The sequence below is a fragment of the Pocillopora damicornis genome, chromosome 13 (genome assembly GCF_964200805.1).
Source record: "Pocillopora damicornis chromosome 13, jaPocDami1.2, whole genome shotgun sequence".
Classification (NCBI taxonomy): Eukaryota; Metazoa; Cnidaria; class Anthozoa; order Scleractinia; family Pocilloporidae; genus Pocillopora; species Pocillopora damicornis.
In genome coordinates, this window is record NC_142682.1 from 7,276,454 (window position 1) to 7,303,680 (window position 27,227).

General features: G+C 37.7%; 4 protein-coding genes and 1 pseudogene across 4 annotated transcripts; 3 read left to right on the plus strand and 2 right to left on the minus strand.

Annotated features, from left to right (window-relative positions):
• The first annotated feature begins 165 nt into the window (after positions 1 to 165).
• LOC113678342 (neuropeptide receptor 22-like) lies at positions 166 to 2,234 on the plus strand. Its single transcript, XM_027195229.2, has one exon. It carries the CDS (start codon positions 377 to 379, stop codon positions 1,520 to 1,522), a length of 1,146 nt encoding a protein of 381 aa, XP_027051030.2. The 5' UTR covers positions 166 to 376; the 3' UTR covers positions 1,523 to 2,234.
• A 2,059-nt stretch (positions 2,235 to 4,293) lies between these two features.
• LOC113678375 (uncharacterized) lies at positions 4,294 to 5,153 on the plus strand (annotated as a pseudogene).
• Positions 5,154 to 8,097: 2,944 nt separating this feature from the next.
• On the plus strand, positions 8,098 to 10,049 carry LOC149035262 (substance-P receptor-like). Its single transcript, XM_089191248.1, has one exon. The coding sequence runs from the start codon at positions 8,527 to 8,529 to the stop codon at positions 9,616 to 9,618; it is 1,092 nt and encodes a 363-aa protein (XP_089047374.1). The 5' UTR covers positions 8,098 to 8,526; the 3' UTR covers positions 9,619 to 10,049.
• A 5,445-nt stretch (positions 10,050 to 15,494) lies between these two features.
• Positions 15,495 to 17,335, minus strand: LOC149035263 (QRFP-like peptide receptor). The gene has a single exon (XM_089192918.1). It carries the CDS (start codon positions 17,322 to 17,324, stop codon positions 16,140 to 16,142), a length of 1,185 nt encoding a protein of 394 aa, XP_089049044.1. The 5' UTR covers positions 17,325 to 17,335; the 3' UTR covers positions 15,495 to 16,139.
• A 2,578-nt stretch (positions 17,336 to 19,913) lies between these two features.
• LOC149035264 (QRFP-like peptide receptor) lies at positions 19,914 to 27,152 on the minus strand. Its single transcript, XM_089192373.1, has 2 exons — positions 27,018 to 27,152; positions 19,914 to 22,493 (listed from the first exon to the last, which is right to left on the minus strand). Exon 2 carries the CDS (start codon positions 22,150 to 22,152, stop codon positions 20,962 to 20,964), a length of 1,191 nt encoding a protein of 396 aa, XP_089048499.1. The 5' UTR covers positions 22,153 to 22,493; positions 27,018 to 27,152; the 3' UTR covers positions 19,914 to 20,961.
• Positions 27,153 to 27,227: the final 75 nt, after the last annotated feature.

The window sequence follows — 27,227 nt, forward strand, 5'->3', positions numbered from 1 at the left end:
TGCCAGTGTTATATTTTCTCATGGATACCCTGGCAACAGGGGTCTCTGTGTGTTTGCTTCCAGATCATCTGCGAATGCTATAATTTACCGATGGAAATTTACCTAGAATTTCGGAAGAGGGATATTTACAATGATTCAAATGAAGCTCTTCCGATAACAGCAGCTGTCTGACAGAACTTAGATTAAAAGTTTGCTTAAGCAGTGTACACTTCTTTTTGATTGGCTAAGTTTAAAATAAATTAGGCCTTCTTTCCCGTAATTTGTCTTACCATGTATGTTAACAGTACAAGTGAATTAACAAAGGTTGGATATTATTTTATTTCATTTAACGCCTGTATTCCCGGTAACAAATTGCTACGCCACGTGCCTTTTTAACATGAATACGGACACACACATCAAGAATGAGAACGGGACCAATACCTCTCTCCCTTGTAACTTCATGGATAAAACAATTGCAGACATTTGTAGGACCATCGTCTGCGCTCTTATCCTGACAACATCGATGATTGGTAACACACTGGTTGCCATTGTCGTTTACCGAGACCGAAAAATGAGAACTACAGTAAATTTTCTGATAGTAAACATGGCTGTTTCTGATTTCCTGTGCTCAATTGTCGTTATTCCAAGGGTCTTGACTGAGATTCACACCTACCATGGATCTTGGTTGATTGGGGGAACTACAGGTCTAGTGTTATGCAAGGTGGTGCACTTTTTACAAGATGTCACCGTGGCTGTGTCATTGTTGACGCTGCTCGTGATCGCTATTGAACGTTACAACGCCATCTCTCGTCCATTCCTTCTTGATACCATTCCAAAGAAACGGTGTGCGGTGATGATACTGTCTACTTGGGTTCTAGCTTTTTTGATGTATATAACGAATTTTTTCACATTTGAATTTTCCATTGTGGAAGAAGGTCCATCATGTCATCATAGCTGGGACCGGTTGGTATCAGATCCGAAAAAGGCGACAGAAATAGAATCCCTTGTCCACACGATTATGGCTTTGATGATTCCTTCCGTCGTCGTGATCGCCTTTTACACCGTAATTCTTATTAGAATCAAGCGAACGCCGGTTCCTGGTGATCAAACTTCGATTGGACGAAGGCGAAAACGAAGGCGCGACAGAAACATCCTTAACATATTGCTAGCAATCGTCCTTGCATTCGGCTTCTGCTGGTTTCCATTTATAGTTTACACGTATTTGGTAACTTACATTTGGATAAAGAAGGACTTAAACATAGAAATTCCTTGTTACATGGAAACCTTTGGAGAATGGGCGCTCTATTTGACATTTCTAAATTCGTCGGTAAATCCTGTCATTTACTTTACCTTCTGTGAAAACTATCGAAATGGACTCTACAAACTTTTTTGGCCATGTTTGTCACCTTGTAATGTCAAACAGCCTCATGAAGAAGGTGACAAATATGCTCCATCAAGGGTTCAAGCTGGTAGATACCGGAGCAATAGAAGTGTGCCTCGGGATGGGAAAGAGTACATTCATTTGCAAGTTCAAAATCCTTGATATTTCAAAACATTTATCATCGCTATGGCAAAATCTCGAAGATGAGCGCCATATAACAGAGACATTTCATATTCTCCTGGAAAGAGCTCTTATAGAAGGTTGCGAAAAAAATTCAAGAAACCAGAAAAATGATTAATTTGAATTCATATCTCTTTATGAATTTAAACTTTAGAAAAAATATATCCGTGCAAATAGTGATTCACAGGTAACATGACACTGCGAAATTATGAAACATATTAAGAAGACAAACGTGTTACTGGGAATCACTATCTATTTCGTTAGCTCCTTTTTTTCCCTACAAATTTTAGCTATAAAATACAGCTTCTAAAACTCATTGATCTTGGGATGAAATATAATCCTACAGGATAATTAAGGTGAAGTTGACATTTAGTTTCCACAAAAGTTATGAAATGATAAGTGCGGCCAGATGAAGCAAATATCTTGCAGCCTTTAGCCGTTCAGTTGATTTGATGATCTCACTTTTCAGAGTTTCCCGCAAGGTTTTCCTCGATCCTTTTGCTTTTTAAAAAGCGTAAAAGCGTATTTCACATGCGAAGCGAAATTAGAGAAACGAGCGGCAAAATGATATTTAGGCGAAAGGAGTAATTGATAGAATGATTTCTAGCAAATTAAATATGACAGGTGTTTATGAATCAAGGTGAGACCGAACCAAGGTGAGACCGAATCCATTAAAACTAAAAATTGACTTAAAGTAAAAGTAAAATCATAAAATTTTCACTTTACAGACTTTGCAATTTTTTTTTAGTATCTCACATGTATACTTTTATAGGGGCTCACGCATAAGTATATTTCAATTGAAACTGTCTGTAGTTTGAAACGATTAGTCTTCAGAGCTACGATATAGTATTTGACATTTCGTAAGGATTGAACAACGAGGCTCTCAAGTTTCATCTCCAGATCACAAGCATAGATCAGCTGGGTTTAACTACGTTGAAAGTGCATTTGGATGTTAACACTCTTTATGATATAATTTTACAATAATTTTTTCTGGTGCCTTACACTTTGCCTATCAAAGCGCCATTTATCTTTTCCATTTCTTGGCAATCTAGCTATTTTATCATTACGATCCGTGCTTTCGTTGTGCAAATCGATTTTCCTAAAAGTATTATGAGCCACCTTCGATTATGTTTTAAAGAAATGCTTGATTTTACTTGAAAGAAAATCTCAGATGAATTACGGCGGCAAGTCATACAAGACCGCAAGAAAATTTTCCTATATATATTACAATCTACATGTCTTTATTGTCACTGGACAAACAGGACGTTTACCCTTATTTTTGGAACAATTTGGGTTGATGCAAAATTTTAATACTTAATATGGAAAAAAGTGACAAACGATTGCATTATTAAGGTGTAGGAGGCTTTACTGAAAAAAACTTTACGCTCGCTTGAAACGTCGAACTATATTTGTTCCGACCCAAGTAACTAAGTTCGCCGACAGTTGATTCAGACGTCGAACTTAATTAAGTCCAACCTAAATGCTGAGGTGTAAAATAAACCATTACAGTCACGGATTACTGTTGAACTAATTGAGTCGAACCGAAGGATTTAACATGGCGGAGATGCCTCAAGAAAGTACGGGAAACAACTCGTCAGAATTTCTTCGCGTCAGTGCCATCCATAAATGAAGATAACACCGAAACATGCTGACGGTGTGGAATAACTTAGAGCTCGGAGGAGGAAAGTATTGAATCCTTGTTTTCTTCTTCTACCGCTGATTTCATCTCAACGAAACAGCAAGACCACTGCGTCTCGCTCTTGTCGTCGGTTCACTAGAAACATTGAATGGTGGGAGAATGCTTGGAATAACCGGTCGAAGGTTTAGGAAACATTTTTGATTTCTTAGTTAACATTTACGTACACAAAAAAACGCACCAGTCCATCTCTTGCCAGAGAAGCAGTGACAGAGAAACCGATTTCCTAAGAACTGTGGGTAGCCCTTCGCTCAATTCTTTCAGGCCGCGGCTATACCATTGCAGAGATTGCAGAGATTGCAGGTCTCGGAGTATCCACGGTGTGTTTAATCGTTAGTGTGAGTTTACGATGCTGTGATTCTAGAAGACGCCGCGATCTGTCTTGGTGGTCGCGTCGGGCCTGGCGGCTCGCATGTAAAATAGTTTACAATTGATTCCGGTCACGACGACGCGGCGAATCCTATTGCCGGGAAAATTTCACAATGCGCTAGTTTGAGATCAGCTCACCAAACATCGCAGCCACACGAGCAAGCACAGTACGTGGAACGTTTCTTAGCCTTTTTTCTTTTGTAATAGGAAGTTATGCCAAAGTTAAGGGAGACCAGGATCTCCCTTCCTTATGCGTACGGTTCAAGTGTCATAAATTATGAAGAATTTGTTTTGCTGTACGGTATCAACACTGCAAAAAAAACTTTCCACGTACTGTGCTTGCTTGTGTGGCTGCGATGTTTGGTGAGCTGATCTCAAACTGGCGCATTGTGAAATTTTCCCGGCAATAGGATTCGCCGCGTCGTCGTGACCGGAATCGTAAACTATTTTACATGCGAGCCGCCAGGCCCGACGCGACTACCAAGACAGATCGCGGCGTCTTCTAGAATCACAGCATCGTAAACTCACTGTTATGTGCCTTCGGCCGCGGTGTCGCGAACATTTTCGGATCGTACAAGACTCACTAATAATGCCGGGCTGGCGCGTGCTGTGAAGCGGAACTTTGCCGCCCGCTGTTATTTGAAATTGAACAACGGAATACAAATAAAAGTACAAAACAGTTTTCAAAATGACGGCTGAAAATATTATATTGAACGCCACTGAGGCCCTGCGTCCACTACGTAATGAAGTCGGTAATTTCTTCTTGTTTGAAGGAGAAGTGAAAACAGCTCTCAATTCCATTTTTTTTAAAAATACTGTGTGGGTCAAAGCTCTTTGAAACGAGCTAAGATATCACGAATTCCAGTGTCAGTTCTCCTCGAAGGAGAAATAAAGATGTGGCTAAACATGCTCCATAGAGGCCTAAGTCTAAGAATGAAGGCCCGAAGTGCTTGGGCCTCAGAGTTCAAACGGGCGATATCCTCGGAAATTTTTTCCTTAATTTTATAGAATGTAAAAAAGGCTCGTTCCGCTTATGGTGTTTCGCACAAAAAAGAAAAACACACAGATGTAATCTACTATCACCGAGAGAAAAGACTTATTCGAGATTTTGCCTAGTTATCCGAGCTCTGCAGCGACTCAGTCCGAGAATTCCTAATGAAGAAGAGTAAAGGAACATGTAAAGGAACTTCAAAAGTTTCCATAAGTTCTGAAACGCCTTTCACCATCACATTTATCAAGAGGACACAGGAAGAAGTGGTGAAAGCTCATTACAAATTCACTAATGAATAAGGAGGTACAGCAGGGATGCACAAACCATTACCCAGTTTATAATTAAAATTATCATTATCGTTACTATTATTATTACTATTATTATTATTACTATTATTATTTTGAATTTCCTACCTTGTCAAATTGAAATACAAGCCTCCCTGTGCTCGCACTTCCACCACTTGCCCAAAATACTTTGATGCAAAAATTCTCTAATATTCGAAATATAAAACATTCTCAAAGCAGCAATACTAATTTAGGTAAAATTTCCGCACAGCCCCAAACTATTGTCAAACAAATCTGTTTTCCCTATGGCAATGTATTGTTTTTGTCATCGTTTTCTCTGTCCAAGAACTGAATGCATAATGTAGTATGGGGCTGTGCGGAAATTTTACCCTAATTTACGTTAAAATGACAAATTAAATATGTTATTTCGCCTTTTCCTGGGCTCGTTGGACTTTTTTGTACTATGCCAATAGCTTGCGATTTTCATTAACAGCTTTCTCTCTTGCAATCTTCCAATCTTTCATGTATTGAGCCAAGTTAAAGCGCGTGTTCTTTTTGGGCGGCATCCCAAATATTAACTCATTAAAAACTAAGAAAAGAATGCAAAATTAGTAAAACCAAAAATCATAGAGTTCTATTCAATGCTTTGAAGTTTATCTTCGTAACAAAATTTCTCGGATAAGAAGAAATATTTAAAAGACTATCCGGGTCAAAAATACGATACGAACGGTAAACAAACTATACCTTCCCTTTTACTATTTCCTCTGCTGTCTCTTTTCAAACGAACATCGAAGAAATTATTGTATGTTTTGGCATCAAAACGACGGGAAAAACTGTTTACTTTCAGCAAATTTGAGTTTTGTCGCCTTCGGACTAACCCAAGGACTGCTCGGCGGCATTTTTCGGCATTTAACTTAGTTCCAGTCTTCTCTAATAAGCACACGGTCACAGACTCCATATTTGTGGACAATGTCCCGTGAATATGAGAGCGATCCTCGCAGTAATAAACACTACTTGAGCAGTAGCGAAAATAAGGCCTGGAAAAAATTCAGGCCTGTACTGGATTTGAACCCATGACCTCTGCGATACCGGTGCAGCGCTTTTTTGATTACTGCTTTCTTCGTTTTTAATATAATAAAGAGCCTTTCTTTTTCGCCTTGCCAACTACTTTTAAACAGGGTGGTGAGCCACTTGCCAAATCTTTCATCTGCTTGAAATCTCTCGATTTCAGTTGCAGTTTTTTGCGTCGAGGCTGCCTGCCTTATCTTGATTCGCAGATAAATCAAAGTGTAGTCCTTCGCGGGTGCAAAAAAAAATTAACACGCTATTTGAAGCATAACCACCACAAACTAAATATCAATAGAAACGTTATGAAATGCAATATTTTACCGAAGCTATTTCGTTTTAGCTTGATCTCATCGTAAACCGAATAGGGCGCGATAACTCGAAATGGACCATGTTTCTTTGAGCGAATTAATCCCATATTAGTTTTGGCCGCACAAATAAACATTCTACTCAAAAGCAGACAGAGAATAAAGATCTCCACGTGCAACAGAAATCAGATGTTTTCGCGATTGAAATCCAAGGATCAGGATGTTTTTCTGCAAGAAAGCGTTCGGGAGTCATTTCTGTTGACATGTTAAAATTGGATATTGACTGTTTGGCGAGCCAAAGAATTCAGTTCGAAAATACGTTTTTGTAAATAAGTCACACGCTTTTCCATATTTTAACAAAAATTTTCTCGGTAACTATAGTAAAAATAATAATGTTTAGTTTGACATGAAATAAAAAATAAAAAAAAACGTCTATCCTAAGCAGACTCCCACTCCAAACTTATTTAAAATTTCTCCATGCAGCTGTTTATTTTTTCTGATGCTTGGTATTTGTGACAATAGGTTTTAGTTTTATATATGTGCTGTTACTCACAATGATATAAATAACATCATCAAGTGCTCATGGAGACCATTTAGCTTTCGAAACTGGCTTCCTTTTCCTCTTTGTTTACGTCGTATAAAGTTGGAAAGATGCATCCAATTCCCCACTCCCTTACCCTCTTCATCCGTCTGACTCAGCCATTCATTAACATAAATTATTTTACTGCCATCCACCACAATGTAATCAGTATTTTTTTTTTCACAAATTTAGTCTACTGTGCACACAAACCATGTACCTAGAGACAAACGAGATTGTGGGAATTAATTTCAAAACTAATGTATGCATAGTGTGTGCATTTGGTTCGGCATGTGAAAGGTACACGTATGAATCGAAGTTGATCTTTTATCGTTCTAGTCGACAGGGTCAGTTGAAAATTAGGTTCGGTTCATTTAAGGTTGAACGTTTGAACTGAGCCTATCTTTCTTATGCTTTGTTTTTATTTTCTTAACGCCAAGGGGGTATTAGTTGTGAATGCCAATCACCAAGTAAGATATGAATAAATTTGAATTGCCAACTTTTCTGGTTATTTGTTGTTGCAGAAATATCATAAACCTTCTAAATCAGCTTTCCACTCGAAAAGCAACTTCTGACAAATTGGACCCTTTTGAAATTATCCAAAGCTAATGCTGTGTTTTATGCAGAAAATTACAGAATTTTAACATCAAAAGCAGTATTTAAACGTTGCCACAATTTGAGCACGTTTAGCTAAGGGATGAAAATTGCGAATGAAAAATACACACCGGCAGAAGCACAAGAAACAAAGTAGCAGTTATTGATTTCTAAATTGTGTTTTTCTTTAGAACCGACTAAAATATGACTACAAAAATGAAGAACAGGTGAAGAAAGAGTACTGCACGTTCGAGGTGTCGCTGACGTATATCCGCCGGTCGATTCCTTTGATAAAGAAAGCGCATTTTTATAACTTTTCCTCTCACAGGAAGGATGTGCTTCCGAATTTGAGTTTTCAAAAAGGTGAAATATCTGGATTCTTTTTTAAGTTGATGTAAACGATTCCGCGTGGCAGTAAACATTTTTAAAATATTTACACATTTAACACATATTCACTAGTAATCTCAAAGTATTAGGTGAGAAGTGTCAACAAAATAGGCCTGTCTTTCTTGGATTTACGTAAATTTTCATTGTGTGCCATTGCTTTATTTTTAGTTTAACGCAAGCAATGGCTTATCCATGGTTTTTCTGTAAACTGGAAGAACAAAAGCCCTATGTCCTTGTCAAACCAATTAAAGAAAAGCGACCTTACGCAAACATAATTTAAAATGTACCTGTGGTTGCGCACCCCTCAGCGAGGAAACAAGAGTATGCATATTGTTTAAATGCTTTTTTTTTAACTTTATAGAAAAAGAGCAATACGTGGGAAAACAGCGGAAGCTAAGGTTTATTTAAACTTTGAAAAGCATTTTTTTTTTTTTGCTGCTAATCGTGATTGATCGTTAATTTGTTTCTAGAATATGATCTCCCATCCCTTACAAGTTTAAACACAATTTTAATTTAATCTGAAATTTTTGGACATGGGCGGATACCAATATTGACTTTGGTTGGTAAACATTTAGAAAACCAAACAGAACGTTTCTTTTATAGTCGCCCGCGTGCTAATGGCCTGCCACACGTCTTTCAATCTTTACGAGCACAGTCGATCGGCGTTCTTGAACCCGAATATAAAATCGTAGCTTAAAGCAATTGGCCAGTCAAGATGAGCAATAACGCCACAGCTAACGGAACTGCGACATCTATTAATTGCTCAGAATATCCCACAGCGGAAAGGGTGGCTAAAACCTTGGCGTACTGTGTTATAATCGTTGTATCTCTCACTGGAAATATTCTTATCGGATCAATCGTGTTCAAAGTAAAATCCATGAGAAGAACCATCAACTACCTCATCGTTAACATGGCTATGTCCGACATTATTCTTCCAATATTTGCTGTCCCGAGGATTCTCACACGATTGTACCTCGGCTACTGGCTCATAGATGGACATTTTGGTTCGGCGCTTTGTAAACTGGTGTACTTCTTACAAGACGTCTCCAACGCTGTATCTATACAGTCATTGGTCTTGATAGCAGTGGATCGATTTGGAGCCGTAGTGTTTCCTCTCCGTCGACCAGTTGTCAGCGCCAAGCTTTGCCCGTATTTTATATTATCGACGTGGATTGTTGCCATGGCTCTTCATTCCCCATACTTCTTTGCCCGCAAACTTGACTACTCGGAAGGACTACTAAGATGTGATCTGCAGTGGGAGGAAGCCTTCGGAGAATCATCCTCTAAAGCGAGCTACTATGTAGCAATGTTTCTATTATTGGCGGTGATTCCTTTCGCGTTGATGTCAATACTTTATTCTATCATCATCCTGAATCTCAGGGCTCAAAAGATACCAGGAGGGGAATCAGTGAGGGCAGAAGAACTTGAAAAACGAATGAAGAGGGACAGAAGCGTGCTTCAGATGGTCCTAGCCATCGTTATGGGATTTGCATTGTGCTGGGCTCCGGTCAACATTTTTGCGTTTTTGGACTTTTTTGTATGGCACAAACCTCCTAAGCCAAGCTGCAGCATACAGCATTTTGCTTTCTTTGCAAGATTCATGGCTTACGCGAATTGTGCCATCAACCCATGTATCTGTTTTATATTCAGCGGTAATTACCGAGAAGGCCTGAAGAGTTTATTTGGTTGTTGCTCTCCCAAGTGCGACATTAATTCATGTTTCTGTCCATTGCGTGGGCAATCGTGGAATGTCCAAAGCATGTCATCAGATGAACTAAGAGAAGTCACGTTGGCTACTCACGCATAGAACTCAGAAAGGAAAACTGAAAGTTTAAATTTGGTGGCTTCATTGAAAGCTAAAATTGTTTTCAACTCTATCGTTGTCTCTTTGGCCTTAATCTTTGTAAATATTTAAAGAGATTTATTTTATGTGACAGCGGCTTTGCCAAACGATTCCGTAATTTTCGCATACTTCCTATCCTAATGACGGTTATTGTTTATATGTTTCCTTGGAATTGGCAGCTGTCATTTGTTATTCAATCTTCGAAAAATAATGTAAATAATTTTAGTCGTCCGCTATTTACATTGCAAACAATTTCTGTTCAAAAACTATATCACTTGATGCGACTCACAGGCTTTTTATAAAATATTCGATAGTCTAAAGCTTTGGTAAATGTTTAAAGTTGTATAAAGCTACTACGCGAAAAGAAAATCGAATAGTACAGGAACAAATAACAGCAGTTCTAGCAGTCTCTGAGATCAAATCACTTCAACCCATATCTGAAAGAGTGACTTTCCTAACAAGGCCCAAGGGACCAAAGGTCTGTCAGCTAGACTGTTGTGGGATTTCATAACTTCCTGAACATAAAAGCAGGGCTCACGCGAAGTGTACGCAGCGTAGCCCCATGTTAACAAAAATAGTGGTAATCAATCCAGCCGAAAAATTTGGTAGGGTATGACTGTACGTCCGTACGTACAAGGTGCAACTTTTAGTTTGCGCAACCAACTGAATTGCGGGATCAAATCTTACCATTACGTAAGCACAAGGGAAACAGTGATAGCATGCGCAAAACAGCATGCGCGATTGCGCGCGTAACTTAGAAATACCAGGGCTAATAGAGGTTGGGTGATGAAACGAGCGGTCCACTCCTCGTGTAAAGTGACAGAGTAGGACTGGCACGGGAGTCTTTACGCGGTTGCGACGGCAACGAGGACTTGGAAAAACAAAAGACCTAATTGGCAGAACAATAGCTCAGCACGTGCGATGAAAAACTTTGTATTTCGGTTCCGGTGCGACGGCAACGAGGACATGGAAAAACAAAAGACCTAATCGGCAGAACAATAGCTCAGCACGTGCGTTTAAAAACTTTGTACATTTCTTAGCCGTCGTATGCAAAACAACAACGTGAAATAACCACAATTTGCGTCGTCTGCGAACCGAAACCGCGATGGCAAATTGTTTTTATTTCCATTTGGAACTCAACGTTTCTTTTATACGTAATGCTGAAGTTAAGGCGTGGTGCCGTATGAGGCAGTAAACACATGCACCATTTTTGAAATTCTAATTAAAGGCAGAAATTTATTTTTTGATCGAAGTCTTCCTCGGCGCTGCTGTCCTGACTGCTTATGGTCCCTATTAGGGACCTTTAGCAAACCACGACTGCGACGGCAACGACGACGTGGCAAAATAGAAGATCTAATGGGCAGAACAATAGCTCAGCATACGCGTTTTAAAACATTTCTTAGTCGTCCTCTGCAAAGTAACAACGTGAAATCATCAAAATTCACGTGGTCCGAGAAAGGAAACCCCGATAGTAGATTATTTAAGTTTCCATTTGGAGCTCAACGCCGCTCTCATACGTTAGGCTGAGGTTAACTTGTGGCGCGGTAAGAGATGGTAAACACATCCAGTCATTTGCGAAATTTTCAACTAAAAATATGTATTCATTTGCTTCCTTGGCGTTGCCGTCCTAACTGCTAAAGGTCCCTATTAAGTCGTCAATGTCCAGAATCTCTTTCTCTTTCTTCTAAGACTTTCTATTAATGTGCCATGGTTAAGCAAGTGTTTGACGGTCTTGTCACGCTGCTCAATGAGCTTATATCTGCATTAATTTTTATTGATATTTCTTGGTGCAAGTGGCTAAAAATTTTACTTCACTTTGAAGTTGTCAAAAGTTTGCTTTCGCCTCGAATCACGACCTTGTTGCCCGCGTATATCGGAAAAGCGACTGTTCCCAATTCCTTCCACCCCCAAATCCTACACATGCTAAAAAGCGATACGTTTTCGTTGATATAGGAAAAATTTGGCTGGAGATAAATGGAGATAACAGAGTTATATATCATAAAGTTCTTTACTTTTGTTGAAACCAATTCGTGGATTACCACGCCATTACATGTAAACAAACAAAATCTTTTAAGGCGTCAAAAAAAATTATCTTCAGCTAGTAAAGATGAATTGAAGCTGAAGCAAAAACGTATCTGCATTTGAATGGAGAGTCACAGGAAAGAATGTAGATAGTAAACGTTATTAATTAGATAGATAATGGCAAGGTTAATTCACTTTTTCAGTTTGGCATAATTAAAAAGCAGCATGATCTGAAAATATGGGTTATCATTGAAAGGAGATCAATGTCGTCGTTGGGCCTGCTCGTATCTGCAATTTGAATGGAGAGTCACAGGAAAGACTGTAGATAGTCAACGTTATTAATTAGATAGATAACGGCAAGGTTAATTCACTTTTTCAGGTTAGCATAATTAAAAAGCAGCACGATCTGAAAATATAGGTTATCATTGAAGGGAGATCAATGTCGTCGTTGGGCCTGCTCGATGTTCACGCACTATTTTAGCTGCTCTCTCCAAACATATCAGGGAACTCACAGCGCGCAAAGGGCGCGCAGCATATTTATAAGAAATGGTAGTAACCATCAAGCCGGAAAATTTGGTTTGGTATTCGACCGTACGTCCGTACAAGGCGCTACTATTAACATCCGCGGCCAACTGGAATGCGGCACAAGTTTAGCCATTAAGTAACTGGAAAGGGAAGGGATAAGGTAATGTGTCGGCGCGATTGTGAGCGCAACTTAAAAATTCCACTCGTGTGCCTCAGGAAACACTGGTAGAATATGATTAAAAGCGAATGCTAGAGTGCCGAACTTCGGTGCAGCGTGCCGCGGGCACAACGTTTAGCGTTGTTCGAGGGCTTCACGTGGAGCCGCTAAGGAAAGAATTTTTAGGTGGAATCAGCTTTGTTGCAAGGTAAACAACCTTCGCTGATCGATTAAAAATGGTCGAAACTGTTTTCAATTTCTAATCGTGAATGAAGAAAACGTCTAAGGAGCAATACATGTCCATAGTGATAATATATATGCATATGCATACTACGCCTTTGAATGATCGGAATTCTGATAAAACTGATAATCATACCAGTTCGTAGAGATTGCTTTTTATTTTTAGTGAACATCTTTCAACAAAAAGAAAGTGCATTATTGAAAATCCTGTCTTTCAATCTGATCTAAGCCAGAATAATTCCATAGCTAGTTTTTTGTGGCTTCATAACAGAACTTTGGAGCACGAAATCTGATATTCTGATGTTTGGGTTTGACTTTCCGAGCAGGATTTGGATGTTTTTTCTGATAAAGTAAAGCTGATAAAGTAAAGCAAATAATACATTTATTCTCGTGTGTTAGAACACAATGCACACCATCATCGTTTTTTTAGTATTACGAAAAGCAAACAGCATATTTTTTTTCTATCTTTTCTTTAGTCCCACTGTGTTCAAGTTTCAGTCCAACACCTGTTACAACTTATTGTATTCGAAACAGGTAAACCCTTGGACCTCAAAATACTGCCAAATCCGAATAACGTATTTTTTTGTGTGTGTGTTGTAAGAGCACAATGAACGTTTATCTGATCACAGTTTTTTGGTGTTTTTTTTTTTAATTTTCCCTCTTTGTTTCCTCTAATAATTCAAGGCGCGTGTCGTGGAAGATCGTTATTAATTTGCCTATCAGGGCTTCTTCTAGTCGGTCGTGACGAGCTGAAAGTGGACGCGGAAAAACGGACAAGCGAGCATGTGTGACTGCTCGCAGTTTTTAGCGCACCCACTTTTTCGCTCTTCTCTAATAATTGGGAGCCTGGCATAGTCTAAAAATTGTATTTGTGTTCCTCCTTGAAGGGATATCAATGCTTTGAATGCTTTCCACGATTAGCAAAGTTCTTGAAAAAAACATTTAATCAATGGCAACTTGCTTTCTCTATGTCGATACGGCTTTCGACCAAAAAATTCAACATGCTACTGTTTACTTGATATTACTGAAGACTTGATACTTTTCTTCGTCAGGGAAACTATGGTGCCTTTAGTTTCTTAGACTTAAGTAAAGTTTTCGATATTGCTAACACCTCATTTTATTAAACAAGCTTAATTATTATGGATTACAAGAAAGAGAAATAAGCTGGTTTTGGTGCAAGTGCATATCAATATGCAATATGCATATCATATGCAAGTGCATATCAATAATGTTACCTAAGATTTAACCTTAACTCTTCTGGTGTACCTCAACATTCATTATTAGCACCTCTCTTATTTCTTATTTGTATTAATGACTTCATCAAGTCTACTGCTTACTTTTCAACAAGAGTATATTTAGATGACATAATATTAATGGCCTCTGAAAGCAATCTGGATGTTTTATTAACTGATATAAACAACCATCTGTGACAAAATACCGTTAGAAGTATGCAGGCATAAATTACCGAGCTCTATATACAAGCGGCGAACATAAGCATGTGCGATTGAACTTATCACAATGAGCGCGCGACTAAAGGTTATATAACAATAAGCGGATTCGGGGTATAGTCAGCGATTTCGCGGTCTTTGAACGTTTGACTGCTGGCTTTTTTTAACTTAAACTTATCGTTACACCATCTACCTGCTGTCTACAAATGGTTGAGCAGTAAAAAATTAACCGTAAACCTTACTAAACTCAGTATCTCATTTTCATCCCCAGTCAAATGGAAAATTGTAATTTGTATCCACCGTTAACTGTAGCAAGTGTTTGTTTATAGTGGGCTTCAGGCATCAAGTACCTTACTGTTTATATCAACTTCCATCTTACTTGGCATGACCCCATTGATTACACCTGTGGCAAAATTAGCAAAGATCTAGACGTTTTGACAAAATTAAAGCATTGCTTATCAACTGCAACAATTATCTAAGTGTTTATTTTCTCTTATTTATCCTTATCTTAGATATGGCTGTACACTGTAGGTTGATAATTATAGTGATCCTCTATCTAAAGTTATCAAGTTAAGGTGCAAAGTTAGTAAAATTATTTATCATGTGCCTTTAATGGCTCAATCAATCCACATTACGTGTCTCTAGGTTTCTTGAAACTTCCCGATTTTGTTAAACTTGCTACATGTTTACTCAGTTTTTTTTTATGAATATCTTAATAACGACAATTTTTCAGCCTAAATATTTCACTTATATCTGAGCTAGATGATCATAATAGCACTTGCAGTGTATGCCTAAATCCACTATTAATACCATCATATTGCACAAACATTAGATTTTACCCATCAATTATCGGTACATATTTCTGGAATAGTATTCCTTAAACAATTAGAGAAAAACTAACTAAAAAATTGTTAAAAAGACAATTTTAAAATTACCATTTAGTTCAATACTAACATGTATAATTGCTTAGTTTCCAATTCTGTTGCAAATACTCGTCTTGATGTTGAACTACTATAACAAACTATTTTGACCACTCACGCTCGTACCGAGATAAAAACAGTTCACATCTTTCTCTTAAAAAGTGTTACTCGAAACTCGTGCGAGTTGATTCAAGCGAGATAAAGCACCGGTCAAATGATTTCACACGCGCACTTATATGGATAATTTGCGATTATAAAATGGAGAATTTAAATGAGATGCAGTTTTTCGCAGTTTGTAAAGGAAATTCGAATTTTCTAAGGCCGAGACTTATATATGCACATTGTTCAGTTCTAGACTTAACCCATTTTGTGGTGGTTTAAAATCTCGCACTTTCTTTCACACTTTGTACGACGGCGTGCTGAAGTCATCCGTAAGCTTAGCCGTGCTGGCAGTATTTATTATTTAGTGCGTTTGGATCGTTGGATAATTGACACAAAAACACCAGGAAACCATCAATCGTATAATCAACAAGTTTATTTGAAGGAGTTATTCGATCTGAAACATACAATTATGCAATGTAATTATGAAACATTCGAGTATTTACAAGACCGATTATAAAAGTGGATAATAAACCGACAGTACAAGCTAAACTAATTGAAACTTACTTCTGTCGCCGGTTTCCCGTTGAATTGATCATTCGGTGTAACTTCTATAAAACTGGTTAGCAAACGCGTGTAAGAACTGAACTGAACTTAACTGAAACCTAATGAACTTGATATAGAAAACGATTAAAAGTGTCAATTACATTGTTTGTGATCATTGTCAATCATAAATAATATTTTGTCACCGTTGCCGGTCTACACCGAGGCAAATGTGTGAAAAATGAAGAACCAGAGCCACACAAGATATCCGTGATGATAAACAGGTCTATGTTAACGGTGGACAGTAGACTGTGCAGTAAGGGTAGAAGTCATTGGTTGTTATCTTTGCCGTTCCGTGGGTTTGTGAGAAAAAGTATCAATTCCCAGATAATAAATAACAACGGCGCACAAAGCAGAGTGGTTGAGCTTGGTTACATACAAATTTCTTGCGCAATTCTATCTCTGAGGGTTTTTTTTTCCTTTAAAGACAACATTTTACATTACTTAGAGCAGTAGCCCTAGTCAAAACTTCTATGTTGCTTGGTGTTGCTCGCTTTCCACTACTCTATCTTTGCTTTCACAAACGGTGTGTAATTTCGTAGAGGAGACCACTTGAACTAATCCGGCTTCATTTCTGGGAATGGATGTCAGCTCAAATGCTTCACGACGTTTTGGGATGAATCTAACAATTGCCTTCCGAACTCTGGACTGGAGGAATAAACCAGATATGGCATTGCACAGACTACGGCGATAAATTCCCAAGAAGCAAAAATATATAAACGGATTGAAAGCGGTGTTGGCTATCACAAGGAACTCAGCAGTGAATGCAAAAGCAGATGAGGTGCACCACGCATTTTGAGATTCCCCGAAAAATGTCAAAAGAAGCAGATTAATATTGAGTGGAGCCCAACAAATAGCAAATATTACAACAATCGTCACCGCCATTCTCAACACATTTTTGTGCATTTTATCGCGGGAAATTCCTCCGCGAACTTGGCCCCTTATAATATTCTTTTGCCTTAGCAAAACTAACACTATAACTGTGTATATGCCAGCTAAAAGACTAAACGGAATTAAAATCACCGAAATACAAAGAAAGGTGATATAGAATTTCCCAGTCGAGGGCTCTTCAAAAGCAGGCTCCCAGGATGCAATGCAGTACACTTCAGAGTTAAATTCAAATAGTTTGAAGATGTAGAAGTATGGAGCATGGATGGCTGCGCTAACCACCCAAGACAAAATGATTATAATCACCCGTAACCTGTATGTGACCATTTTGACGCGGAGGGGAAATGCAACAGCCACTAGTCTTTCTAGGGATATTAAAACCAGTGTAAGAGTTGAAACCACACCGGAAAAATCCTGCATGAACGTCTGCAGCTTGCAAGTTATTTTTCCTGTTACTCCAGAGAGAATCCATTTGGCTGAGGGTAATTCCAGAGCGATTTGTACAACTCTTCTAGGAATCATAAATACTGACGTGAACAAGTCTGAGATGGCCATATTCAGAACCAAAAGGTTGATGTTTCGTTTCAGATTCTTGCTTTTAAAAAGGATGTAAATGATGAGATTATTTCCCATGAAGGACATCACAAAAACAATGACGTACGCAGTCAGCTTGCCGGCTTTCTCGGCCGTAGTGACTTTGTGTGGTGGGCACTCAAAATTGGTCATCAGACCAACAGTCTGGTTGCTTGCATTATAAATGTCAAACATAGTATAACTCTCTGGAGTTTCCACCAGATAAGAGAAGCTACGGCTCCATGAAACGTTTAAAAAAAGCTAGCAGGTGGAGCTTGTGCCGGGGTATGATGCAAAAAATGCAAATTTGCATCGTTTTAACATTTCCGGACCTTTGTTATTAAAATTTTGACACTATCTAAACGACTGCGGGAAATATATCCCGTTGACTAGGAAAAAATTATTAAAGACCATGATCTAGCTTAAGAAAGTGATTATTTGGACTTACATATCTTTCCGTCACCTAAAAGGACAGAGAACCGTTATAATTAGACAAACTACCGCATAGAATGTAGTACCAACAAGTTGTGTTATGCAAGCTGGTTAATGTTGCCTCAGAGAATTGTGCCCAGGGGATATGCCTGTCTAAAACGAACGAGGCACCTACTAATTTTTGTAAAAATTTAAGTCTTAAATGGATCTGCGCTTTTAGTTAACTGCAAAATGAACCTCGCTTTTACAAAACAATTAGTCATTCAGACTGTTAGAATAACGCTGACGGTTATCACTTTGGACCTGAAATGATATCTTACGCTTAATTGAAGCTGTAATCAGAGGTCGTCTTTCAGGTTTGTTGCAAAGTAAACAACCCACGCTGATCGATTAAGAGCCAAAACCATTTTCATTTAGAATAGCTCTGACGGTTATCACTTTGGACCTGAAATGATATAGTACGCTTCATTGAAGCTTTAATTATTTTGTGGAGGAAAAAAGTGTATAAAAGAAAATGCAAGTCCACAATAATAACATATACTAAGTTAACCTTTAAACGAGATGAATATTCGTGACAATAATTAATCTGATAATTATGCGAGCTAAGAGATAAAGCAATTTAACAAGCATCTTTCATTAAAAAAGAATTTATCAAAGAAAATTATGTCTTTCAGTTTAATCTTAGTCGGAATAACTAATATTTGTAGCTCAATGGAAGAGCACTGGAGCGCGAAATCTGATGGTCTTAGATTGATTTTCTGAGCGGGACTTCGAAAAGTTTTTCTTTGCCACACTCTGGTGAGACAGCCGATAAAGCAAACCAGATAGAGTATATTTTCTTGTTAGTTGGAGCACAATGCACGCCATTGTTAGTTCTTTGTTATTATTTATTTAACAAGCAGTACGTGTTTCCTCTATTTCCTTTTATATCATGGCATTTAGATTTCAGACCTATAACTGCCATAACTTATTTTATTTTGGTAGACCATAGGACCTCAAACCACTGCTTAGCGGTCGAAATAACATATATCTGTTTTCTTGTGTCGTAAGAACGTTTATCATAGTTTTTGAAATATTACGGTAAAATGTTTCTCTTTATCTCCTCTTACAGCATAGAACTCTCCTTTATGTTAGAGAACAAATGTCAAAAAACGCCAGAAAATGTTAGATGGAAAGATTCATTTTGGTAAACCTTTTTCATTTTCTTGCAATGTTTTGCTACTTTACTTCAAACGGTGATACCAGGTCAGTCAAGTAATATCATGAAATATCAGGAGAGCAGACATTTCTTCTGATCGGTTACTTGCAAATTTGGGTCACCTAGATGGGCACAACACATGAAACACATGATACTTGGAAAAACTAAACAAATCTTATGATCTAAAATCTTTGACTGTGGATGTATAAGATAAATATCCTGAACTTTTACTTTGACAGAGCGCGCTCTTTCAACCAATGACAGCGCGCGTTATATCCGAAATTTATTATCTATAGCTGAGGTTGGGTTCATGTTACATTTGAAAGCGCTCCAACAACCTCTTGAGACTTCACCTGGGAATACTGGGATTCAATACGTATACAAAAGCGGGCTATTTTTTGACCACGGTTAAGCGTGTTACCCACTTACCTGGAGCCCCCCACCTCCATAAAAAGCAGTTTTTAAAAAAGCTAAATGTATTATCGCTATTTTTCATTCCATCTCGTTATCCCACCGAAATGAACATTTTCATCCCGATCCCGCCTAGTTAAACCCAAGTTGCTCGAGTTCACCGCCTTATTTAAACTGATAGACAAATTATAGCCATTACAATATTAATAATGAACTCTCATTATGGCGGAAGACAAAGATTTACTTAAGACATGTTTAGCCGGCTTAAAAGACCGTTTCCACCCGATGTATTTACAGTCTAAGTTAATAAGACACAAAAACTCAACCTACAGAAAGACCAACAGAAAAGCTATCCTGTTACGTAGATAAAATTCTTCAGCCGATCGCAAAACAACATAGGTCATACCCCAAAGATACACTAAACAGACTTCATCAACTTCGTAGGAAAATCAAAGTTTCCGAAAGAAGTGATGCTGGTGTGAACGAACGTTACGAGCTTATACACAAATATACCACAAGCTAAGGGCATAAAAATAGAAAGATAGTGTGCACAGCGAGAATTTAAACGGAAATACTCACTCCCCCCTTCCCGCCCGCCCATTTACCAAGCACTCCCTAGAGAAAGCATTTCGACTGATTTTGCAGGAAAACTCGTCCTAAATTCAACAAAGAAAAATAACTTGCTAACGCACGGAACCCCCATGGGAAAAGTTGTTGAAAGTGTGAAATGAAAAACAGCCAACTTTTTTTTAGCTATCAACCCATTTTATTTCTATTGTTGTTATTTTACAATACGGAAAGAAGCTGCTTGTTAGATTTACAGTCCATTGAAATCAATTTCATCCGAGGGTAACAACCATATTTGTTATTTTCTTATTTACTATCATTATTTTTATCCTGTTTAGCTATTTCTCGTTAGCTCGAGGCATAAAATCAGAATATTTCGCTTCACTAGAACCTTGGAAGATATTTCACAATGGTATATGCACGTTGTTAGGTCTTTTTCTATATAAAACACGTATCATATCGATAATGTTAAGTAGAAGCATAATATATTTATTTATTTTGGTTTAAGTTCCTAAACCGATGATGGTCGGCGTCAAGGAGGCGCTAAACTCAGTTATAACAGCTCGATTTTAGATGCATCTCTTACATAAAAGATATAGAAATGACTGAATGTTGTCAACTGCGAAGGATGCATTAGTAAATGTTGACAGGTCTTTCATAATGCAATAAAATTTATTGACAAGCAACCCATCGACTAAACTCTTTCTAGAGCGATACGAGGTCTCTCTTGGTAAAGTAGTTTTCCTATTATGCAAACGGCTCTACACGAATTTCAACCCCGAGGATTGATGCTAAAATGGCCACTAAAACTCTTTATTCAGTTATCACTCCTAACAATCTGCTAAAAAGGCTATAATCATGTATTTCTCTCCTTAAGAAATCGAGCTTGTCTTTAAAGTTCGTCAAATCTTTGAAATAAAGGACACAGAGAGAATTGTGCATCACAATTTCTACTTCCCTTTGATTTATCACCTAATTCTTCCCCGACCAATAAAAAACGGTATTTTTCTCCTTTTACTCCATGGTAAAAAAGATCACCATCACGACTGGGCATATTTTGATTATTTGTCATTTAGTTTACACCACGTTCCAGCCATAGGCTAACCTTAACAATCTTTCTAATAACAATAATTCCAGAGCCTATTCCAGATTAGCAATATGCAGACAAACTCTTAATTCAAATATCAAATCACACGGAGTACTGATGAATCAGTGTTCATTAAGTTACAGGTTCTCCGCCATTGTTACTTCGCTCCTGCGTCTTGTTGACTCTAGTCTCTTTGACGAGATCATCCGAATTCCTGAGACCACGTTCTCAGAGCTGGGCACTCTATCGCAAGTTATAGATGTCAGTTCAAATGTTTCGCGACGAACACTTAGCCTCTTTCCAGTTTTCCTAACGTTCGTACTTAAGATAGACTTGGTGAGAACTCTCTTAAGATTGCGTCGATAATTTTCCACGAAGCCAAAATATACAAACGGATTGATAGCGGCGTTGGCGATCACAAGGAACTCGGCAGTGAATGCAAAAGCAGGAGGAGTGCACCACGCGTTATGAGATTTCCTGAAAAATGTCACAAGAAGCAGATTGATATTGAGAGGAGCCCAACAAATGGCAAATATCACAACAATTGTCACAGCCATTTTCAGTACATTTCTGTTCATTTTGTCTCGTATAATTCCTCCACGAACTGCGTCTCGCAAGTGGTTCCTTTGCCTGATCAGAATCGACACTATAACTGTGTATATGCCAGCTAAAAGACTAAACGGAATTAAAATCACCGAAATACAAAGAAAGGTGATGTAGAATTGCCCAGTCGAGGGCTCTTCAAAAGCAGGCTCCCAGGATGCAATGCAGTACACTTCAGAGTTAAATTCAAATAGTTTGAAGATGTAGAAGTATGGAGCATGGATGGCTGCGCTAACCACCCAAGACAAAATTATCATATTCACCCGTAACCTGTATGTGACCATTTTGGCGCGGAGTGGAAATGCGACGGCCACTAGTCTTTCTAGGGATATTAGAACCAGTGTAAGGGTTGAGACCAGACCGGAAAAATCCTGCATGAACGTCTGCAGCTTGCAAGTTATTTCTCCTGTTACTCCAGAGAGGATCCATTTGGCTGAGGGTAATTCCAGAGCGATTTGTATAACTCTTCTAGGGATCACAAAAACTGGTATGACTAGATCCGAGATGGCCATATTCAGAATCAAAAGGTTGGTGTTTCTGTGCATATTCTTGCTTTTGCAGATTACATTCAAAATGAGAATATTCCCAAAGAGTGAAATTGCAAATACGATGACGTAGGCTAATAGCTTCCCAACGTTCTCGGCCTTTGTAGTTACGTGTTGCGTACATCCATCATTGCCCATATCATCACCAGTCTGGTTACTCGTACTATAATTGTCAAACATGCTGAATCCAAAGAGTTTCCTACAGCATAAAAACTTCAAAGTAGTTGAAAACTCAAACGATCATGTCCGAGAAAGATTTAATTGATTTTCAAATTTCATCGCTTGTAACAAGTAATCTGATGCTTAGGATTATAAATCTCCTCTCGAATTTGCATCCTCCACTTCCTTCCAGATAAAAGCTATGTTGACCATGTCGCACATCTATCGCCTAAACTATGTAAATATTTCCCTCGCAGATTTCCTCTCTTTCCTCTGAAACAGTAAAACTTCTGATTGTGGAATTAAAATGATTGAAGGCAGTGGCTCAAAGTTGACATCTTGTATAGGACTCTCTTGACTACCTGTATAAACGGAACCATGGTCGTAAGTAATAATACTTTGGATGTGATATTACTTTTGTCAAACAGTCAAATGTCAAATAGACTCAATATCTAACGACAGCCAGTATGGGCCATATGTGATCTTGCATGTGAGACGGTCATATCCCAAATGAAAAAAAATACAAACGCTAATTCATTTATTCGGGCCAAAACAACTTTTTAAGAAATATCGAACAATAAAAAATCGAAATTGCCGTGTGATTGTAAAGAACATTGTTTACAATTATTGCAAATAGAAATTCGCAAGTTCGTTTTGGTAATTGAATACATTTGGAAGATAACCAAAAGTTTTAATTTCAAAGCACATTGTGGATTTAAAAATTTAATTAATTTTTGGCAGTACTTAAAGTGTCTTTTCCTTTCTAATAATTCATGCAAAATCTTCGGGCCAATTGACAAGAAGATGAATGTTCTCGAAGAGAGTCTTCTCATTGAAACCATCAATAGTAACAGCTTCTCCTCCGCATCTCACCGCACGAAAGGGAAAGACGTCTGTTAAATTTCTCACGTATCTATTGTCGAACTCCTCTCACAGGCTCAATATATTGGAAAGGAGAACACGCAAACTTCTGTCCTAGTTCCCATAAAACAGGTTGACACGAAGCTTGGGTACACCAAGTCAGCAACACGAAAAGGAAAATTAATTCACTTTCAACTTTGACAAGGCAAAAATACAAATACGCGAAACAGATAAGAGATTTAAGATTATGTACAAAGAGTTACAGAACCAATGATCACTCCAGTTTTTCAAATCGATTTACTAGTATCTTAAGTGTGTTAGAACACAAAGCCTTGCCTACGATCTTTTATCGCCTAGAAGGCACTTTATACGCAAGGAGTGTCATTGTGAACTTCAAAAACAAATCAATGGAGATACTTTCTTTCTTGCACGCCCAGGTTTCTTCCGTCTTTCACGGCCCTCGTGATTTCTTATCTTCACTTCGTATTCATATAAAACGATCACTAAAAACCCAAGTGGACTAATTTTAGCCATAAATACACGAGTGCGTACGGTGTCTTTAAAACAACATTTTCTGATTTGGGTCTTTTGTTTCTTGTTATTATTATATGATAATCTCCTCTTTACCTTTCTCCAATTATATCTACTCGGACAAGTAATCATTACTGATTCTAACGTTCTTCTCCTCTATAGATTTCCTTAGCTCATGCAGAACTTTTTTGGGTCTCAAGCATCTGCCTTACATGACGAATACTCTCCTATTTCACAGCTAAAAAATTGGGAAAGACATCGACGCCACATAATGACTTCATATAATCAAGCATCAGCTCACGGTAGTTGATATCGATCAGTTTCTCTTGGCATCAAGAACATGCTAAACTTAATTTAAAAATATTCTATCAGATTTCCTTAAACTCCTTCTCATAAAATATTGAGGCTTTTGAACCTCTATTTGACATACAGTCAAGTTTAAAAAGCTTTCACCCATTTCCACTTAATCTTATCATTTGGCTCGATTTTGCATTTTTCAGACCTTCGGGTTTAAAATCTTTGATTCTTCTAAAGTGATTTCCGAGCTCGCTCTAGATTTAATGCGCGTCATTCTCTAAGGAGAAATGTTCTAAAAACACTCAAGAACAATTTTCTGAGGCATGACCAAATTTTCTCTTTAAATTTACCTTCGTCCAAAATCGTATCAATGTTTACTTACAAGAATACTAAGTGCATCAGTGAACGTATCTCAATTCACTTTTGAGCGGTTGGCAATTCTGGCAACAAAAATTGCTACGGCCTAAATAAAGTATACTTTAGTACTTTCCATAACCTTAAGGATTTATCAGCAGTAATAAATTTTATTAGATAAGCTGTAGTCTTCTTCACGTTTACAAAGCTCCCTTGCAATTCTCTCTAGTAAAGAATTAAAATAATCCAAAAAAAAGTCTAGAAGGATTAAATTAACGACTTAACGTGACTTAGCGGCTTTGAATTATGCAGTAACTCTTTTATCGTTCGCTTCTCTTGAAATCCTTTGCGGCATAGTCTAAAATAGTCTCTTTTTATTTCATGAAGAAGAAGAAAAAGTCAATGATATAAAGTCTCATGTCTGTCTCAGTAAAGAAATTTTTTTAGGGGAAATTTAAAGCACATAGCTTCGAAACAGATCTTAACGAAAAATTGGTGTGTCTTTCTTGTGGTGAGGCATCCGAGGGTACTTTGTTGGAAGTAATTTGGTTTCATCAACTAGGTTTGTGATATAAATTGGCCACCGTGAGGAGTTTTCAAAGCTGACGTTTCGAGCGTTGGTCCGTCGTCAAAGCAAAAGAGGTAAGCAACTAGTTTTCAGAACTTATAGCCAAATCTCACTTTTTTCACTTGCACAATAATTTAAGCTGTCAATAATTGATTTTTCAACTTCAAATTTTATTCAATAGAAGAGCTCTTGCCCGGGATTCACTGTGAAATCGGAGATGTTACGCGAGTCGATGTTAAATATCTCAAATTCATTCACTTGTTGGTTAAAGATGTCTGAAACTCAAAAACAGCATCCGCTGGATGAATCGTACATGTAAAATTATTCAGATCAAACTTCCTTGCATGCAAACAAACTAATGTTTTTAACTCGAATCTCGTTTTAGTTTCCAATTAATTTCTTTGACAGGTTTCAGGCGTAAATCAATTTCTTTTGATATTATAGAGTTATTTGAATTTACGTAATTACCGATAACATGTACTGAAATAAAAGACAACTTTTAAAACCAGTTTGAGAAAAAAATATTTAACCAGGTCAGCCAAGTAAAAAAAGTCTGAATAAGACTTCTTGATAGCAATCTTGAGTCGCTTTGAAAGACAACATCACCTTGTTTAAGCCATAAAGCCATTTCGCTTTAAATTTAAAGAATTCAGCAAATTAATTCAAACATATTCTGTTAAAACAATACTTATCAACAGTTACTGGTCGTGGTAACCTACAAATTGCTTTCATTAGGCGTTTTCCAGGAGAAATTCACTTTGTGAAGTCGACTTTTTGTCGGTTTTCAGACATCAATGATTGATGAGTTAACAGATGTCTTTGATAGATGTATACCAAATTCAAATTTTTCCTCTCTCCTATTGTGAACTTTTGAGACCCTGTCTGAGGCTCTGAGCTCAATTGTGTACCTAGCCCAATTAAAATCAAATTTGCCTTGTTAGAACAGAAATTGTAAATTATTTAGCAGGGAGGTTCTTATCTAGGGTGAATGTATCTTCAAAGGAAATTATTCGGCAAAGACGGATCTTAACCAACAATTTGGTTATCTTTCTTATGATAGGCCGTTTCGCATCTTTACTGAATGTTCACAACTAATTTCATGAACAAAAATCTCAAACTAAGTTCTTTGACTAACACTTGAATCTTTTTCGAAGAAACCTTTAAGGCAAAACATACGTCGTCGCGACACATCATAGATTACCATTTGCTTATCATATTTTTAACTGCTCGGCCGCATACTTAGTTTATGTTATTTTAAAAAAATCTCACAGAGCTCTTTTACTCACCCAATAAACCGCTGAGGCCTATCTTGAATTAGTTTGATCGAGCAAAGTATGGCAGAGTAATCGAATATGAAATTTGACCTTTTAATAATCAAATGTTTAGAGGACCATTGAGTTTTGAGTTCCATTCCATGGCAGAACGCTTCACTGCAGAATTACGAAAGCTTTAGTACTTAGCGATTAAACCTTCGCTGAAACCGCAGCCTAAACACAGCAAAATTTAAAATCAATATTCACCGTATTGTGACACAATGAAAAAATTTACATAACCCGGTGGGTTGTGATTTTTCTTCAAGGTAGGAGGATGCGCGCCTTGTGAGCTCTGACACTATCATTGTGAGGTATTTATCATCCAATAACTAGCAGTTGCTATGAGGAAACTAAAACCAAAGATATTTGTATCGCCACCTTTTACTCTAGAAAAGCTTTGCTAAATACTGTGTTTTTAGGTTGTTTTAGTTTTTGTTTTTGCTTTCTTATTTGTTGTTGTAGTTTAAAAAACCGCACCAAAAATCCGACTACGGACGCAGCGATTTTGAATATTGCTGGGCAACCTGGCTGCACATGCATGACATGACGTCCAAAAATTCCACTAAAATAGCGGGAAAGTAGACATGCAGCTAATGATCTAGTTATTGGCTTTCACGTTTTTATTTAGTTCGTGTCTCCGTTCGAATTGATTCGGTTCGAGTTTAACCATGAAATGGGCGGTATAGTCTGTGAGGCCAACATGCTTAGAAAATTCAAAATAGTGACGTTTGTAGTCAAATGTTTACAACAACTGAATAGAATTTTGGAAAGGTTGGATTTTTCAGAATAACATAACTACAATTTGGATTCACGCTGCATAATCAATTGGTTTTGTTGTTGTACGATTGAAGAAAAAGTTCATCACAGTAAAATATTTTCTCCCGCTGAATGAGTTTCTATCTATAGTCATATTCGGTAGAATACTATTGTTTAAAAGTAACAATTTACTTTTGGTAACTTACCCAAGAAGCAAACGGATGGCATCGACAAACATCAATAAGCAGTAATTTTTGAATTGAGGATTCGTTATTTGGGATGCATTCTAACAAATGAATCACACAAAGGAAACTGAGCGTGAGAAAAAATTTAAATGAAAGTCAACAGGTAAAAAAATTGAAATTGCACCAGTTTGTTTACCTATAGGTCCTACCATAATGACATTTTAACAATGT

Coding starts and splice junctions, on each gene's coding strand:
- LOC149035262 (XM_089191248.1), top strand. CDS start 8,527: ATGAGCAATAACGCCACAGCTAACGGAACTGCGACATCTATTAATTGC.
- LOC149035264 (XM_089192373.1), bottom strand. CDS start 22,152: ATGTTTGACAATTATAGTACGAGTAACCAGACTGGTGATGATATGGGC.
- LOC149035263 (XM_089192918.1), bottom strand. CDS start 17,324: ATGTTTGACATTTATAATGCAAGCAACCAGACTGTTGGTCTGATGACC.
- LOC113678342 (XM_027195229.2), top strand. CDS start 377: ATGAATACGGACACACACATCAAGAATGAGAACGGGACCAATACCTCT.